Source organism: Leucopleurus acutus, assembly GCF_964270905.1.
Source record: "Leucopleurus acutus genome assembly, chromosome: 3".
NCBI lineage: Eukaryota > Metazoa > Chordata > Mammalia > Artiodactyla > Delphinidae > Leucopleurus > Leucopleurus acutus.
In genome coordinates, this window is record NC_139145.1 from 13,916,393 (window position 1) to 13,934,518 (window position 18,126).

Sequence of the window (18,126 nt, forward strand, 5' to 3'; positions counted from 1 at the left end):
GGAGGAGGGAGGAGGGAGGAGGAAGGGTCGCGGCCGGCCGCCATGGGGCCGGGGCCCCGGGGCCGCCGCCGCCGTCGCCTGATGTCGCCGCCGCCACCCCTGCCGTCCGTGCGGACGCTGCCCTTATTGCTACTGCTAGCGGGGCCGGGGGCTGCAGGTGAGGGGCCGGGACCTGGCGGGCGGGATGGGGTGAGTGGGTGGGGGAAGGGTAAGAACGGAGTGCCAGGCCTCCCCGAGTCTGGGGCTGGCGGGCCTGGGAACCAAGGACCAGACAGCAGAGACAGGGAGCGCAGGAGCCCGGGGACTGTGTGGCAGTCCCGGGGGTCAGGGACCCAGAATTGGGAGTGGGGGCGAGGCAGGACCCCAGAAGCCCGAGGAACTGGGGCCCAGGGGAGATCTGAGCTGGGAATGAAGGGACACAGGAGCCCAGGACTGGGAGCTCGAGGTGCGGGGATCAAGATTGGCGCGGGGCTTGGTGGTGCGGGGGCGTGGGTAACCAAGAATCTGGGTATCTCTCACAACCTACGCCCGTCTGGAGTCCTGGGAAGGTCACGATTGGAACCCAAGTACCCCCACGTCGGGGACCCCTCACACAAAAGCCCCCCACCCTACTCCGAGCAGGGCTGGCCGGGCGGGGGGCGGGGAGGTGGCGCGAAGTTCTCGGAGCTCTAAACTCGGAGAAAACTTCCCAGGCCGGAGCGCGGCAAGACCCGGACCCGGACCCAGAGCTGGAGCTGGAGCCAGAGCTGCGCCCGCGCCCCTTCCCCCGCCCGCGGCCCCGCTCCCGCCCCTGGCTGCCAGGACCGGACGGCCCCGGCACCCCGTCCCCGCCTTGGGAAGGGAGGGGAGGGCGGGGGGCGCGAGCCCACGTGCTCCTCTCCGGCTCCGGCGCCCCCTCCCCGCAGCCCGAGCCCCTACCCAGCCTGCCGGGGGACCCCGCCCCTCCCCTTCCCCCTTCTCCCCTCCCCCGCCCGGGACAATGGCCGCGCCGTCTAGACACCCCCTCCCCCCGGCCAGCCTCGCGCTTTCTTTGCCAGACAAAGCGGGACAGCGGCGGGGCCCGGGCCGGGGCTGCAGGGGTTCACCCCGTAAAGGGAGGCCTGGCCGGCAGGGAAGGGATGCGGGCCTAGTGGCCCTGGCCCTGGGTCTCTGGACCCTGACGTGGGGCTCAGCACTGGGAGGGGTGGGGGCTGCGGGAGGAAATGGGCCTCCCCAGCTCAGCCCCGGGGTCGATGGGGCAGGACCAGGCAGAAGCAGCCGCCCCCGCGAGGCCAGCGCACACCCACATGGCCTGTCACACATTCACAGGACACACAGTCTTGGGTCGCACATGCAGAGATGCGGACGTGCGCGTGCGCACACACGCACAGAGTACACCTGCAGAGGAATACACCCAGCTCACACAAGGCACAGACATACACAGCTCACATGTGTTCACACTCGCATGCACATACAGTGACACATGTTCACACATACCCTGCACCACCAGCCCAAGACCTCACACACACTGCCTGCACACACTCAGATGCACATAGATGGAAGGACATGCCTACACCCAGCTCACACATGCAGACAGACGGGCACATCCAACCCATACACAGACACACCCAGGCACACAGAGGTCACACACAGGCACACAGCTATATACCCAGATACATAGTTCACATACATGGACACACAAAAAGTTTCAGTCTATAAACCTCTACATCCATGCAGGTCACGCAAACACACATGTGGCTCACAGGGCCCACAGCTCAGCAGGGCCCACGGCTTGTGTCATGTGGCCCCCAGTGTGAGTTCGCAAACACCCACGGGCTCCTCTCTGGGTAATAGTGTCCTGTCTGCTTGTCCCTTGAGGAAGGGGACAGAAGCCCTGTTTGGTGCATTCCCATGTCCAGCTTAATTTGTTCTATCTCTCCCTTTTTATCTGTCTCTGTCCATCTCTATCTCCCTTTTTAATCTGTCTCTGTCCATCTCTATCTCCTTCTCTCTGCCTGCCCGCTTCTAGTTTCCTCTTTTATGTCTGTCTCTGTTTTTCTAATTTTCCTCTTCCTCTCCCTTTCTCTCTCTCTCTCTCTCTCTCATACATGCACACACAGGCACACAGGCACACAGCAGCCCCACACCTGCTGGCACACACAATTCTCCACTAGCTCACACCCCGCCACGCCCCTGACCCATCTGACAGGACAGTTCGACTGTGCCACACCGCAGAGGGACACAGCCCTCAGGGATGGCGACGCTGGACAGGGCAGCCCACATCTTGTGCCGGCTGCCCCTCCCTTCGATACAAACCCTATCCCTGCAACACCCAATGCTGGAGGCACATGGAGTACATGCCTTGGCATCTCTCCCCAGACCTAGCACACAGGCCTGCCCAGCTGGAGTAGATGCCCAACATCAGCGGAAGGAAGACCCATATGCCCCTAGGACTCCCCGCCACTGCCCCCTCCACAACCCCAGGATCTGGGCACACAGTCCCAGACCTCCCTTCAACACTCAGCAGCACCCTCACTTCCTGCCTTAGCACCCCCCCCCCCCGCATTCTGGCAGCTTCTGAGCGCCCACATCTGGCATAAGTCGGCCCCTCCTCCTGCCCACCCCTGCCTTGTGGTTCCCAGGGCTCGAGCTGGCAGGGACAGCTGCAGCCCTAACAGCTGGGGCCAGGGTGGGGGGCCATGGGAACTGTGGATGGGGGGCTCCCAGCACTCGCAGAGACGCCCCCAGCCTGGCGCAGCTGTTGCCTGGGGGAGGAAAGGAGGGAGTCTCACTCTGGGCTGGGGTTCCTGGGTGCCTTCCTGACACCCCCACCTTCCTTCACCCCTACCCAGCGCCCTCTTGCCTGGATGGAAGCCCGTGTGCGAATGGAGGTCGCTGCACCCAGCTGCCCTCCCGGGAGGCTGCCTGCCTGTGAGTGCCTGGCTCTGAGCCATGAGTGGGCCCTGTCCGGGGAGGCGGTCTGTCTTCTCCCCCTGCCTCTGTGTTCATCACAGAGGCTTCTACCACTTCCTACATGTGTGTGGCTTGGGCAACCCCTTGTTTCCCCACTGAATGCAGCAGAGTTAGGAGCAGAGGCTCTGGAGTCTGCCTGGCCTGGGTTCAAATCCCATATCATGTTGCCGATGGCCTGAGACTTAAAACTCTTTAAGCCCTAGTGTCCCAGTCTTAAAAATGGGCCCATCAACGCCAACTTCACAGAATTCTCTGCTGCCTGAGGTCTTGTGTAAATCCCCTGATGGACCGGTAGTTACTCAATCAACAAATTTTCAGGCACTAGTGACAGTGGCTTGGTAGTAGTGGGTACAGCATCTGCACATTCCCACATCTCAAGATTTAGTGGTGGGGACACAAGAGCCCTGATCTGCCACTTTCTTGCTGTGTGACCTTGAGTGAGTCACTTCCCCTCCCTGAACCTCATTGATCTGTGACACAGGGTGCTTCTCCCTGGCTTGTGACCAGAAGGGGCCCCCAAAATGCAATGTTGGATAATGCAAGGAAAGACAGAGGATTGCGGGAGCAGGGCAGGGCCTGGGATATTGCTGAGCAGAGGCAGACAGAACTCAGTTTGAATTCTGGGCTCAAAGCAAGTGCTTTGAGCTCTCTGTGCCTTAGTTTTTGCATCTGGAAAATGGGGCAATAATAGTTCCCTCCTTTATGGGGCTGACTGTAAAGATTGAGACCCTTCCTATGGTGCAATCAGCATTGTGTTGGGCATTCAGTAAATGCTTAATAAATGGGATTATCATTATTAATAATGGTAGGGACACAGGAAATAGGTGCCATAAGGTGGAGCCTCTCAAAGTTATGGGGAAATGCTTGGTTCCTTTCTATAATATTATCATTAGTAAAAGCAGCTCACCCACTAGCCGTTGATCGATTCATTAATGTATCCATTTATTCAGCAACATGTGTGCCAGGTCCAAGCTGGGTGGTCTGGGTTGACATTAGAGCCCCTTTGAAGTTACACACGCACTTTGGAGCACCACTGTGGCTCACCTGGGTGGGGGTCTTAGACTGGTTGAGCGGGTTCCTCGGGTTGGGACGGTGGGAGTCGGGGGTAAAGTGGGACCTTACCCAGAGCTACTCATCTGGGAGGCGGAGCCGCGTGGCCGGGCGCCTGCGTTTGGAGCTCCGCGCCTGGAATGCTGCCGACAGGTGAATGCGCCCGCGGCTGCCCCGCCCCTCGACAGGTGAATCACCGGCCCACGCGGCGGCCCGGAGCGCGGATCGCCCGGAGTGGAGAGAGCTCAGTCCCCAGACCTGGGCCGTGGGAAGCACTCCCCACGCCCCCCACCCCCAGTCTCCTTCAAGGTTCCAAAATCTCGTGTCCTTTCGGGGTCGCCCCAATCTGTCACCCCTCCATGGATCCCCCAACTCTCCCCTTCAAAGTAGGCTCTCAAACCCTTGTCTCTATCTCTTAGTGCTCGCCTCCCCAGCCAGTCCACCCCGCCAAGTCCGTGCTCCCCCCGCCACACACACACCCCTGCCCCCGCCCGTCTCCCGCAAAGCACAGGCGGTTGGGCGGGGCGCGGGCGAAGCTGGAACCAGCCAGACCGGTCGGCAGGGGCGCGGGGCGCAGAGCGTGGGAACCCGCCCGGAGCGCCGGGAGGGGGCCGCGCGGCCACGCCCTGCCTGACGTGGGCGGGGGGCGGTGCGCAGTTCTCGGCGCCCAGAGCAGCACTTTCTCTCCCGGCGAGCAGTCTTGGCTGCCGTCCTTGGCCTGAGGGCCTTGGGAGAGGGCGCTTGGGAGCTGGGTTCTCCCCTTCTTACACCATCTGCACCCGGCCGTGCCCCGACTTGTTTCAGTGGGGGCTGGGGTTAGGGGATCTTGTGGGTGACGCTAAAGGCTGAGTCAGCTACTTAAGTTTAGCCCCGAGCGACCTGCACAAGCCAGAGGAGGAACCGGCGCGAGGGGTGGGTAGCGTCGGGGGACGGGCCTGGACCCTCTTGTCTCTCCAAGCCCCTCCCTCTGACCCCACCGTCTGGAAGTTTCTGGTCTTAAGACCAACCCCCATATTTACCCGCACATTCAAGGTTGCCTTGGTGGGTTTGGAGGGGGCTGCAGGCTGAAGGACTTTCCTCCAACAAGAGGGCGCCAGCGTTGGTGGCCACCTCCTCCTAGCAACGGAAGGAAGGGTGGTTATGTGCCCCCAGGAAAGGAGTTGAGGGTTGGTGGGGGTTCTCCTGCCTATCCATGTGAGAGTCCATATTCGTGAATGAGGCTATGGGTTGGTATCTGAGTATTTGCCAGGGCAACACATCGTGTTGGTGCGTCCTTCTGTGTATCTGTGTGTATTTTGGGGTCTGTCTGTGTGTGCCTGGGAATCTGAGACTTTGCATTTCTCATTTCCTCTACTCTTCCCCACACAGCCCCATGACCCCCTCCCTCACTGTTGTCTTTTCCCCACCCCCATCACTATCCTCCTTATCCTGTGTCTTAGTTTCCTGTGGCTACTGTAACAAGTTACCACAAACTGGTTGAAACCGACAGAAATTTATTCTAGCAGTTCTGGAGGCCAGAAGTCTGAAATCAAGGTATTGGCAATCACAGCCTCTCCAACGGCTTTAGCGGAGAGTCCTTCCTTCCCTCTTCCAGCTTCTAGAACCTCCAGGTGTTCCTCCAGTCTCTTCACACGGCCTTCTCTTTCTCTCAAATCTCCCTTTGCCTTTCACTTGTAAGTAAGGACAGTTGTCACTCAATTTTGGGCCCACCTGGATCACCCAGGGTGCTCTCATCTTGATGTCCATCATTTAATTACATCACTAATTACATCTCTTTTTCCAAATAAGGTCACAGTCACAGGTATTGGGACATGGACATAACTTTTCTGGGGCCACCACTCAACCCACTACATCTTTCACGGCCCTCATGGCCCTCACCACCGCCCCACCCCGGCATGTTGTTTATTAATTCATTATTTGTATATCTTCTCTTTGCCGGACCTGGCTGTGAACATCAGGAAGGTAGGGACCACTTTAATTGTGTTTGCTGCTGTATTCCTCTTGCTAAGAACTTAGTAGGTGCTCAGGGAATATTTGTTGCATGGATGAATGAGTATGCGTGTTTGTTTGCTTGTGTGTTTCTTGTCTTTCTTGTGCATATCTCTGTGTTTGGGGCCGTCCTGCCCTCACTTTCCCCACCAGGCCATTTCTGCCCACAGGTGCCCACCAGGCTGGGTGGGTGAACGGTGTCAGCTGGAAGACCCCTGCCATTCCGGCCCGTGTGCTGGCCATGGTGTCTGCCAGAGCTCGGTGGTGGCAGGCACCGCCCGGTTCTCCTGCCGCTGCCCCCGTGGCTTCCGAGGTAAGGGAGGGTCTGGAAGGGAGCCAGGGGCAGGCAAGGGTGTGGTCAGCCCCAGGCTCACCCTTTCTGGTTCCGTCCAGGCCCAGACTGCTCCCTGCCAGACCCCTGCCTCAGCAGCCCCTGTGCCCATGGTGCCCGCTGCTCGGTGGGGTCCGATGGCCGCTACGTCTGCTCCTGCCCACCTGGCTACCAGGGCCGCAGCTGCCGAAGCGACGTGGATGAGTGCCGGATGGGCGGACCCTGCCGCCATGGTGGCACCTGTCTCAACACACCTGGCTCCTTCCGCTGCCAGTGCCCAGCTGGCTACACAGGGCCACTGTGTGAGAGCCCCTTGGTGGCCTGTGCCCCCTCGCCGTGCCGTAACGGGGGCACCTGTAGACAGAGTGGCGACCTCACCTACGACTGTGCCTGCCTTCCTGGTGAGGGAGCTGTACCTAAGGGAGGCAGCAGAGGTGGGGGGACAGCAGGCCAGCCTGGCAATGACCATCCTTGCTCCCTCCTCCCATGCTAGGGTTCAAGGGCCAGAACTGTGAAGTGAATGTGGACGACTGTCCAGGGCACCGATGTCTAAATGGGGGGACGTGTGTGGATGGTGTCAACACCTACAACTGCCAGTGCCCTCCTGAGTGGACAGGTGAGCAGTGGGACTAGAGGGAAGACCTTGAGTCGGCATGCACCAGGTGACTAGACTGGTGCATCTGTGTGCCACAGGCCAATTCTGTACGGAGGACGTGGACGAGTGTCAGCTCCAGCCCAACGCTTGCCACAATGGGGGTACTTGCTTCAACACGCTGGGTGGCCACAGCTGTGTGTGTGTCAATGGCTGGACAGGCGAGAGCTGCAGTCAGAATATTGATGACTGTGCCACGGCCGTGTGCTTCCATGGGGCCACCTGCCATGACCGTGTGGCCTCCTTCTACTGTGCCTGCCCTATGGGCAAAACTGGTGAGTGGCTGTTTTCCCTGTAGGCAGCAGGGAGCCATTGATGGTTCTTGAGTAGAGGCAAGGATGGAGTCTGACTTGAGTATTAGACTGATTATGCTGGAAGCTAGATTTGGGGTGAAGGATAAGCCTGGGAGAGGCCTGGGAGGAGGCTGGCAAACAGTCCAGGGCAAAAACCATGGGAATTTAGAGCTAAACTGTGACTGAGAAAGAGAGGGGAAAAAGTCCAAAGGGAAGTGGCAAAGGTCAGAGGAGGTGTTTGGGAGGGGGACTTGGAAATGGAGGGAAGGGTATGTCAGACAGAGGGTACTGCAGAAGCAAAGACTTGATGGTAGGACCCTTTTATAATCAGAAAAAGAATCAGTAGATTTAAAAACAATATGTGGGGCTTCCCTGGTGGCGCAGTGGTTGAGAGTCCGCCTGCCGATGCAGGGGACACGGCTTCGTGCCCCGGTCCGGGAAGATCCCATATGCCGCGGAGCGGCTGGGCCCGTGAGCCTGTGCGTCTGGAGCCTGTGCTCCGCAGCGGGAGAGGCCATAACAGTGAGAGGCCTGCATACCGCAAACAAACAAACAAACAATATGTGGTTGCTTCCAACTTCAAATGGTTCAGAAAAAAAGATAGATAAAGCTTACAATAGTTGAATCTAGGTGGTGGGTATATGAATAAACTTTTTTGTATGTTTGAACTTTTCACAATAAATGATTGGGGAGAAATAGCTACTAAATACAATGCTGGTTAGTAAAAACAAAACACAAAACCATATTTGGGGGTGTGGGAGCTTTGGGCAGAGCTGGGGGGCATATCTGCCCTTGACCTCTACCTACTCCTTCCCAGGACTTCTGTGTCATCTGGATGACGCCTGCGTCAGCAACCCCTGTCACGAGGATGCTATCTGCGACACGAACCCGGTGAACGGCAGGGCCATCTGCACCTGTCCACCTGGCTTCACAGGCGGGGCTTGTGACCAGGATGTGGATGAGTGTTCCATCGGTGAGGGGGCGCTGTCTGAGAGTAGGGAAGGAGGGGAGAGGCGGTGGTCAGCTGGCCACACCTACACCCTCTGTGACTCCTCCTGCAGGTGCCAACCCTTGTGAGCACCTGGGCCGGTGCGTGAACACACAGGGCTCATTCCTGTGCCAGTGCGGCCGTGGCTACACTGGTCCGCGTTGCGAGACCGATGTCAATGAGTGCCTCTCCGGCCCCTGCCGCAACCAGGCCACGTGCCTCGACCGTATAGGCCAGTTTACCTGCATCTGCATGGCAGGTGTGTGGTGGGCGTGGCTGGGGCGGGGCCTGAGGTGGGGAGGCGGGGTGAGAAAAGCCTCAGGCTGGGCCGGGGGAGGGGAGGGAGCTGGGACTGTGAGGCTGAAGCCTGGGATGAGGTGGAGGCGGAGCCAGAGCAGGATCTTGTGCAAGGTTGCAGGCATGGTCAAGTGGAGTCGGTGGAACCTCAGATGGGCTGGGAGTGGAGTCTGGACACTATGGGGTGGCAATGACATGAGGGCAGGACCACGGTCTGGAGTGATCAAGGCGGAGCCTGCAGACAGAAATGCACTGATGCCGGGGATGGGATTGAGGCTGGGCACAAGGCTGTGGTGGGCCCTGAGGCTGGGACCTAGGGACAAGACAGAGTCTGAGGACTGGAGAGGGCAAGGACTGGTCTGAAGGCAAGGCCCATATGGAGTCTCATAAGCCTTGAACCAGTTGGGGCCACAGCTGAATGAAGGTCCAGCCTGAGTCTAAAAACTGAATCTAGGGTTGGGAGGCGGCAAGGCCAAGGCTCAGGGGAACTGTGTGTTAAGTGGGAAGGGGGTATGTCCCCCGTTGCTCTCCCTTCAGACCGGAAGCTAACCCCCATTGCCCTAATCCCCTTCCCTCTACCCCCAGGCTTCACAGGCACTTATTGTGAGGTGGACATGGACGAGTGTCAGAGCAGCCCGTGTGTCAACGGCGGGGTCTGCAAGGACAGAGTCAATGGCTTCAGCTGCACCTGCCCCTCGGGTGAGGACTCTGGGCAGGGAGCCTGAAAAAGACGAGTCTCTGAAGGGGCAAAAGTTCCAGGATGGGAGCTTATAAGACCGTGTTAGTGGTTACCTATCATAACAGAAACTACCTTATGAAAAACATTGAAATTAATTTAAAACTAAGTAAATGGACTCCCCACCCAAACAAGGCAGCTCTGGTGAGGGGTGACTGCTCTGACCCTGTCTGGCCCTCTGTTCCTCCCACACCCCCCACTCCAGGCTTCAGCGGGGCTATGTGTCAGCTGGACGTGGATGAATGCGCCAGCACACCCTGCCGGAATGGAGCCAAGTGCGTGGACCAGCCGGATGGCTATGAGTGCCGCTGCGCAGAGGGTGAGGGAGGGCCAGTGACGAGTTGGCAAGAGTCTGGAGGCGGGGCTAGTGGGGGAAAGGGCCAATAATTACCTTGGGGAAAAGTTGGGGGCAGGGCTGCAGCAAGGCAGGACCTCAGCAGGGCCAATGAAAGAGCCAGGAGGCGGAGCCAATGATGGACACAAGCAGAGGTAAGGCTGGGGGTGAGGCCAAAGGGTCTAGCAGGATAGGTGTGCGCTTAACTGGAGGGGTGGGGTCCGACCCCCTACATCCCCAGGCACCTCCCATGTGTCCCCATTTCCAGGGGAGGGCGAGGCAAATCAGGGCTGATAGTGTAAGGATTGGAAGCAGGGTCACGCTAGGGGTGGGATTTAACTGCGGTAGGGTCCTGGCCAGGGACGAGTCTTGGAGCTTGTAGCTGGATGGAATGGAGCTACATTCAGGGGGAGGGCCTGAACTGAGCCCGCCTCCTGTTGGCTCGATGGGCCGGGCCTGAGGTAGAGCTGAGCCAGAATTGGGCAGAAGCCACGGCTGTGGGCAGGACCTTGGCGAGTGGGCGGAGCCTGACCCTCTGTCCCCGCAGGCTTCGAGGGCACGGTGTGTGAGCACAACGTGGATGACTGCTCGCCAGACCCATGCCACCATGGGCGCTGTGTGGATGGCATCGCCAGTTTCTCGTGCGCCTGTGCCCCGGGCTACACCGGCACGCGCTGTGAAAGCCAGGTGGACGAGTGCCGAAGCCAACCCTGCCGCCACGGTGGCAAATGCCTAGACCTGGTGGACAAATACCTCTGCCGCTGCCCTCCCGGCACCACAGGTGGGGCCGGGGGCTGGGCTGGGGCAGAAACAGTACATCTGGTAGGACACAGAGGGTTCGGGAATGGTGCTCCTGGTAGGGCACAGTGGTGGCAATCCCTGTCATGTTGCCCTTCCCCAGGTGTGAACTGCGAGGTGAACATTGATGATTGTGCTAGCAACCCCTGCACCTTTGGAATCTGCCGGGACAGCATCAACCGCTATGACTGTGTCTGCCAGCCTGGCTTCACAGGTGGGCAAGTGGCTGCCGTGGAATGGAGGTCTTTATAGGGTGAGGGTGAAATCACCCATCTTTCTTGGCCAGGTTTTGCCCCTCTCTTTGCACACTCTGGTCCAACGAGGTTGTCCACGCTTTGCCCTGAGACAGTGCTTTCTCTCATTGGCGTGTTGTCCCCATATTAGCTCAAGATTATCCTGGAACATACAGGAAGGTGTTCAGACTCAGGGATTGAGGTGTTTCTGAGTGGGGCCAGGGTAACCCTTGGTGGAAATGAAAGTGATTTCATATAAGTCTGGGGACAAGGCAAGGATGATTTGGAGCAAGGTATCTTTGGGTTGAGGAGGTGGGTATCCTAATTTGCACAAGAGATGATGTGTTGTGAAGCAAATGAAATTGTCCTTGTTCAAGGGTGTGGCTCTGCTAAATGGGGCAAGGTTGTCCCTCCCCGGTAGGCTCGGCTATCCTCGTTCTGGGACGAGGTTGTCTGCCTGCTCCCCAGGGCCTCTCTGCAACGTGGAGATCAACGAGTGTGCGTCCAGCCCATGCGGTGAGGGGGGCTCCTGCGTGGATGGTGAAAATGGCTTCCAATGCCTCTGCCCACCTGGCTCCCTGCCCCCGCTCTGTCTTCCCCCAAGCCATCCCTGCGCCCAAGAACCCTGCAGTCATGGCGTCTGCCACGACGCGCCTGGAGGGTGAGGCCTCTCCCCAACCCTTGATCCCCACTGCTTCCCTGCCCTCCTGCCAGCTCTGACTGCCTCCCCCTTCAGGTTCCGCTGCGTGTGTGAGCTTGGCTGGAGTGGCCCTCAGTGCAGTCAGAGCCTCGCTCGAGATGCCTGTGAATCCCATCCCTGCTGGGCAGGCGGCACCTGCACCAGTGATGGAACGGGCTTCCGCTGTACCTGTCCCCCTGGTGTCCAGGGTGCGTGTCCCCACTTTCCCTCCCCAGGGCTGCCTTTTTCCTTCTCATTTCCCTTCTGTTCCATTCTTCCTTCCTTCTCTGCATTAATACCCCCCCCCACTTTTTTTCCTCTCCCATCCCTACCCAGGAGCTTGGGTAGTGGGTATCAAGGTGGGGACCTTGGGGGGAGATGGGAAAATGGAATCTCTCAAGACTGTCTCACTCTGCCTTCCCACTACAGGCCGTCAGTGTGAGCTGCTGTCCCCCTGCACCCCAAATCCCTGTGAACATGGGGGCTACTGTGAGTCTGCCCCTGGCCAGCCGGCTGTCTGCTCCTGCCCCCCCGGTTGGCAAGGTACATCAGCTGCTTCTTCCTCTTCCTCTCCCTCATCTCCTTTGCAACCTGCCCCATACGGGGTGATGCTGGCGACCCAGAGAGGGAGTCACTCCTGGTCCTGCCTTTTAGGGCAGCTTCCTTCTGAGAAGAAACAGAGCTAGACACAGACACTTGCAGCCTATGTGGTCAGTTCAGAAGAAGAGGAAGGGCTACGGGGTTGGGGAAGCTAGGAATCAGGCTGAGAGTTTTGGGGACAGCCTGGAGGAGCAGACCTCAGTCACAGAATGCATTCACCACCCTCTGAAACAAGGAGAAGGCAGTTCTGGAACAGTGTGTGCAAAATGCCCAGAGGCAAACTGTTCTTGCCTTTGTCCAGCTCAGGCTTCAGGTTCTTCCTGAGAGCCAGGTACCCTCAGACCCTACCCTGCGCCTTCTAACCCGCTGTGTTATTTTACTCCCCACCCCCAGGCTCACGATGTCAGCAGGACGTGGATGAATGTGCTGGCCCCTCACCCTGTGGTCCCCATGGTACCTGCGCCAACCTGGCAGGGAGTTTCAGCTGTACCTGCCACGAGGGCTATAGTGGCTCTTCCTGTGATCAGGACATTGATGACTGTGACCCCAGTGAGTTCAGGGGAGCTCTTGGTGGGGGGTGCTGACCTAGGGAACAGGTTCATCAAGCCCCTGCATGTGCCTAGCACTGTGTTTTCATTTAATCTCCACAGTTATCTTACTTTCCCCATTTTGCTCATGAAAACTGAGGCCCCAGAGAGGTTAAGTGACTTGCCCAAGGTCATGCAGCAAGTAGAGGGATGAGCTGGGAGAGGACTCTGAGGCCTATATAGATTGCCTCTGGCAGCAAGCAAGTTAGGATTGTGTGTGAAGTATGAGATAACAGGCCCCTAGTGAGTCTCCAGGAGCACTGTTCAATGGACAAATAACGCAAGCCACATATGAATTAAATTTTTTCTAATAGACACATTAAAAAGTAAACAAAACAAGCAAAAACAGGTTTATTTAACCTAGTAACATAAAAATATTATCATTTCAGTATAATCAATTTAAAATTATTGAGATATTTTACATTCTTTTTTTTTTCATACTGAGTCTTCACAATCTGAAATCTGGTGTCTGTTTCATGCTTACAGTACGTCTCAAATTGGACCAGCCACATGTCAAGGGCTCAAGAGCCACATGTGGTCAGTGGCCACTTTACTGGCTAGCCCAGGTCTGGAGGACACCTCCTGTGCTGAGCCCGGGACTTAAGCAGACACAACTAGTACTTGGCAGCTCAAAGGGACCTTTTTTTGGCTTCTCCAACCCCTCCCCCCTTCCACATAGGCGAGGTTTCCAGATAAGGGAGGGGGTGAGGCCACAGAGGGGACAGAGTTTGATCCCCCTGGCCAAATGTGCACCTCCCAATTAAGCCTGGTCTTCTCCTAATTCCCCTCTACACAAGACATGGCCAGGTCAGGCTGGACTGACAGGGGGCGAGCTGTGTGACCAGACCTCCTCCTTTCTGACCATAGACCCCTGCCTGAATGGTGGCTCATGTCAGGATGGAGTGGGCTCCTTTTCCTGCTCCTGCCTACCTGGCTTTGCTGGGCCCCGCTGCGCCCGAGATGTGGATGAGTGTCTGAGCAGCCCCTGCGGCCCAGGCACCTGCACAGACCACGTGGCCTCCTTCACCTGCACCTGCCCGCCGGGTTATGGAGGCTTCCTCTGTGAGCAGGACCTACCTGACTGCAGCCCCAGGTGGGTGGGGCCTGTCCGGGGAGTCAGGGGCCCTGGCATCGGATGGGGAGTGGGACCTGAGGAGTGGGGACAAGGGGAGTCCTCGGCTTGGCACCCACCTCAGGACTCTGATGACTGATGGGTTAGTGTCCGGGAAGGGGCAGGCCATCTGTTGGGAGGTCACCTTAGGTACCGTGGTCGCTGAGGGAGCCAGGCCAGACCAGGGTGGGGTCTCCACGTGGCTTCCACGTAGCCCAGAAGTACCTGGTATATCGGGGCTAAGGGACAGGACGGGGAGGGGCCTCTGCTGGGACTGCAGCTTCTCCTTGGGGTAGGGGTTTCGCCCACTCAAAGCTAGAAGGGGCCCATGGGGGAGGGTGGGGCCTGACGCGCCCCTCCTTTCCCTCCAGCTCCTGCTTCAATGGTGGGACCTGCGTGGATGGTGTGAACTCGTTCAGCTGCCTGTGCCGCCTGGGCTACACTGGCACACACTGCCAACACGAGGCCGACCCTTGCCTCTCGCGACCCTGCTTGCACGGGGGCGTCTGCACTGCCGCCCACCCCGGCTTTCGCTGTGCCTGCCCTGAAGGCTTCACAGGCACGCAGTGCCAGGTGGGCGGGGTCACTGGAGTCTTGGGGGAGAGTCTAGAAGGATAGTCTGAGGGAGGGGCCTGCTGGGTACTCTGATGGGGAAGCCTGCCTGGATCCTGGGGGAGGAATCTGGAGAGGTATTCTGGAGCCTGCCCAGGACTCTGGAGGAGAAGCTGGGTCCGTTTTCAAGGGTCCCCAAGAGCAGACACCGTGGCCTTCCTTTCCAGACGCTGGTAGACTGGTGCAGCCGCACACCTTGTCAGAATGGGGGCCACTGTGCCCGGACCGGGGCCTCTTTCTACTGCCTTTGCCCCTCGGGATGGAGCGGCCGCCTCTGTGACATCCAGAGTCTACCCTGCAGAGAGGCTGCAGCCCAAATCGGTGAGGGGGTGCGCGTGACTGGGTTTGGGGGGCTTGGGAGGGTGTGTATGCACATACTTCCTGCTAGTGTGAGCCGAATGAGAGTGCGACAGAGCACGTAGACATGGTGGGGATATGTGACTCTGTGACAGCTGGCCAGGACAAGGATGGTGCGTATGTGTATCACCATGAGACAACCAGGATGTCTGCAACGCTGTGTGTGACCTAGCTGGCGTGAGCTTCGAAGGTGTGTGCATGTCAGTTTCAGGGGATGCGTGACAACCTGACAGAGTGTGGGTGAGACCTTGGTGACTGAAGCTAGTTGGGGGTGTTGGGTGGTGCTGTGTGTGATGTGGGCCGGGAGGAGGGAGCCTGCCTGACGCTGCTCTCCTCTGTCCAGGGGTGCCTCTGGAGCAGCTGTGTCAGGCTGGTGGGCAGTGCGTGGACAAGGACAGCTCCCACTACTGCGTGTGCCCAGAGGGCCACACAGGCAGTCACTGTGAGCAGGAGGTGGACCCCTGCTTGGCCCAGCCCTGCCAGCATGGGGGCACCTGCCGAGGCTACATGGGAGGTTATGTGTGCGAGGTAAGGAGTGCCCAGTGGAGGGGACAGGGGAGCTAGTCACTCCTGGGTGGGTCTGGCTACACATTTCTGTGTGTCTATAGCCTGGTGTGGTGTCTCTCTCTAGGCATGTCTGCGTTTTTGCTTTTGTGACTCTGGGTATATCTTTGTGGGTGTCATTCGGGGTAGATCTTAGGGTGTCTCTGTCTGGGTGTACTTCTGTCTTTGGTTGTTTCTTGGACATCTCTATGTGTGTCTCTGTGCATGGTGTCTCTTTGGGTATGAATGCATGTCCCAGTGTCTGAATGTGCATCTCTGGTTGTGTGTGTCTTGTGTGTATCTGGGTATCTGGGTGTTTCTCCTGTGGGTCTGTCTTGTGCATTTGTATTGTGTGTGTCCCTTTGCACTGAGTGTATCTGTAGCCCTTGTGCCTGCGTGTCCTTCCGTGTCTGGGTGTGTTTCCATGTACTGGGTGTGTTTCCATGTAGTGGGTGTGTGTGTGTTTCTGCACACTGGGCATGTCCTTTTGCACTGGGAGTCTCTGTATCTTCATGGCGAGTATCTGTGTCTCTCTGGGCTGAGTGGGTCCCTGCCTCACCCCTACCGCAGTGTCCAGCTGGCTACACTAGTGACAACTGTGAGGATGACATGGACGAGTGTGCCTCCCAGCCCTGCCAGCATGGGGGCGTCTGCATTGACCTTGTGGCCCGCTATCTCTGCTCGTGTCCTCCAGGAACGCTGGGTAGGCCAGTGTCAGGGTTGGGGGACAGGACGGGAGGCTGGGTTTCTGACCGCTCCTGACTGCTCCCCATCCCCCCTTCCCCTAGGCGTGCTCTGCGAGATTAATGAGGATGACTGTGGCCCAGGCCCACCCCTGGACCCGGGCCCCCGGTGCCTGCACAATGGTACCTGTGTGGACCTGGTGGGTGGCTTCCGCTGCACCTGCCCCCCGGGATACACCGGCCTGCGCTGTGAGGCGGACATCAATGAGTGTCGTCCAGGTGCCTGCCATGCGGCACATACCCGGGACTGCTTGCAGGACCCAGGTGGGGGCTTCCACTGCCTTTGTCATGCCGGCTTCACAGGTAAGCATGGGAGAGGGGACTGGCCTGCGATCCTGCCTGTGTTCCCCATTGTGGCTGATGCACGTGCTTCTGCTTGCCCAGGTCCCCACTGTCAGACTGTCTTGTCTCCCTGTGAGTCGCAGCCATGCCAGCATGGAGGCCAGTGCCACCCCAGCCCCGGCGCTGGGGGAGCTCTGACTTTCTCTTGCCACTGTGTCCCGGTAGGTGGGGTGGACACTCACATCAACGTCTCTGGGAGAGGAGTGGGATCATGCCCTCATGGGAGGGTGTGGCTTTAGGGGGGAAGAGGTGTAAGATGGAAGGGGTTTCTGGGAAATGTTGAAATTACCTGGAGGTTGTGTGTTTGTGTGTGTGTGTCCCTCTGGAATTTGGAGTTGTGGCCTCTTGGGGAAGGCTGGGCTTACCTGCAAGGTGGGGCTCCAGTGCAAGAGGGAGAGGTTGAGCCAGACCTGGGGAGACTGGAGGTCCAACCTTTCCGAAGTCCTGATCCCCCATATTCCCCTCTGTCTCCCCCTTCAACCCTCAATCCTCTTCTCCACCCTTCCATTTCTCTTTCCCTCCTTCCTCTGTCTCCTCTCCTTCTCTCCCTCCATCCCCTGCCCCCGCACTTTTTTTTTCTCTCCTTTCCCCCCACCCAACCCACAGCCGTTCTCCGGCCCGCGCTGCGAGCGGGTGGCACGTTCCTGCTGGGAGTTGCAGTGCCCCGTGGGCGTCCCGTGCCAGCAGACGGTCCGTGGACCGCGCTGCGCCTGTCCCCCGGGGCTGTCGGGTCCCGCCTGCCGGGGTTCCCGGGGGTCGCCACTGGGAGCCGCCAATGCCAGCTGCGTGACCTCCCCCTGCCTCCACGGGGGCTCCTGCCGCCCGGAGACGCTGGCGCCCTTCTTCCGCTGCGCGTGCGCGTCAGGCTGGGTTGGGCCGCGCTGTGAGATACCTGCAGCGGTGCCCGAGGCCCCCGAGGAGCCGTCTTGCCCGAGAGCCGCCTGCGAGGCCAAAAGCGGCGACAAGCGCTGTGACCGGGAGTGCAACAGTCCAGGCTGCGGCTGGGATGGCGGCGACTGCTCGCTGAGCGTCAGCGATCCCTGGCGGCAGTGTGCGGCGTTGCAGTGCTGGCTCCTCTTCAACAACAGCCGCTGCGACCCCGCCTGCAGCTCGCCCGCCTGCCTCTATGACAACTTCGACTGCCGCGCAGGCGGCCGGGAGCGCACCTGCAAGTGAGCCGGTCCTCACTCTGTGTCTTGTCTGTCCATGTGTCACATCTGACCATCCATGGGGCCTGCCTCTCTATCGGCCCATCCGTTTGCCTTGGTCTGTCAGTCAATCCTTAATCTGTCTGTTGGGTTGTCCCTTCACTTGACCCATCTGTTTCTTGGTGTACCGTCTGCCCATCCAGGTGTCACTTGTCTGTCTGTCTTCCCATTCCTGTGCCCTGTCTGTCCATCCTTGTTCCCTGCCTGTCTGTCAGTGTGCCCACCTGTCTGTTCATCCATGTGCTCCTTTTGTCTGTTTTTCTGTCTGCTTCTGCACTCCATCTGTCCCTCCCTATGGCCTGTTTGTTTGTCTTTCTGTCCATCCATGAATTCCTTTTGTCCCTCTATACACCCAACTGTCTGTCTGCACACCTGCTTGTCCATCCTTGGACCTCATCTGTCCATCTGTCTGTCTCTATGCCAGTCTGTCCATCTGTATGCCCTATCTGTCCATCTTTGTGCACCACCTGTTCATCCATGTGCCTCTTCTCTCTGTCCTTCTGTCCCTTCTCACACCCTTTTTGCCCCTCTATATGCCCATCCATCTCTCCATGCTCCTGCATGTCTATTCCTGCCCCTCTTCTGCCATTCTCTATGTCCGTTCATGAGCCCTGTCTATTTGTCCTATGCATTCCATCTGTCCATCCCTGTGCTGTGCTCTGTATGACCCTCTGTGTGTTCCTCTGCCTGG

The 18,126-nt window shown here is 58.6% G+C and overlaps 1 protein-coding gene across 1 annotated transcript in view; it reads left to right on the forward strand.

Annotated features, from left to right (window-relative positions):
• Positions 1-42: 42 nt before the first annotated feature.
• NOTCH3 (notch receptor 3) overlaps positions 43-18,126 on the forward strand; it is a gene marked incomplete at both ends in the record, with an annotated part of 32,230 nt that continues 14,146 nt past the window's right edge. Inside the window, 24 exons of the mRNA XM_082836613.1 lie at positions 43-157; positions 2,832-2,910; positions 6,162-6,304; positions 6,385-6,723; positions 6,816-6,938; positions 7,016-7,249; positions 8,085-8,240; positions 8,329-8,514; positions 9,138-9,251; positions 9,494-9,607; positions 10,170-10,403; positions 10,524-10,634; positions 11,122-11,314; positions 11,390-11,541; positions 11,762-11,875; positions 12,326-12,481; positions 13,387-13,612; positions 14,002-14,203; positions 14,410-14,563; positions 14,943-15,127; positions 15,713-15,845; positions 15,931-16,188; positions 16,270-16,388; positions 16,834-17,399. Coding sequence (XP_082692739.1) covers positions 43-157; positions 2,832-2,910; positions 6,162-6,304; positions 6,385-6,723; positions 6,816-6,938; positions 7,016-7,249; positions 8,085-8,240; positions 8,329-8,514; positions 9,138-9,251; positions 9,494-9,607; positions 10,170-10,403; positions 10,524-10,634; positions 11,122-11,314; positions 11,390-11,541; positions 11,762-11,875; positions 12,326-12,481; positions 13,387-13,612; positions 14,002-14,203; positions 14,410-14,563; positions 14,943-15,127; positions 15,713-15,845; positions 15,931-16,188; positions 16,270-16,388; positions 16,834-17,399 — 4,406 coding nt within the window. The remainder of the gene's footprint in view (positions 158-2,831; positions 2,911-6,161; positions 6,305-6,384; positions 6,724-6,815; positions 6,939-7,015; positions 7,250-8,084; positions 8,241-8,328; positions 8,515-9,137; positions 9,252-9,493; positions 9,608-10,169; positions 10,404-10,523; positions 10,635-11,121; positions 11,315-11,389; positions 11,542-11,761; positions 11,876-12,325; positions 12,482-13,386; positions 13,613-14,001; positions 14,204-14,409; positions 14,564-14,942; positions 15,128-15,712; positions 15,846-15,930; positions 16,189-16,269; positions 16,389-16,833; positions 17,400-18,126) is intronic.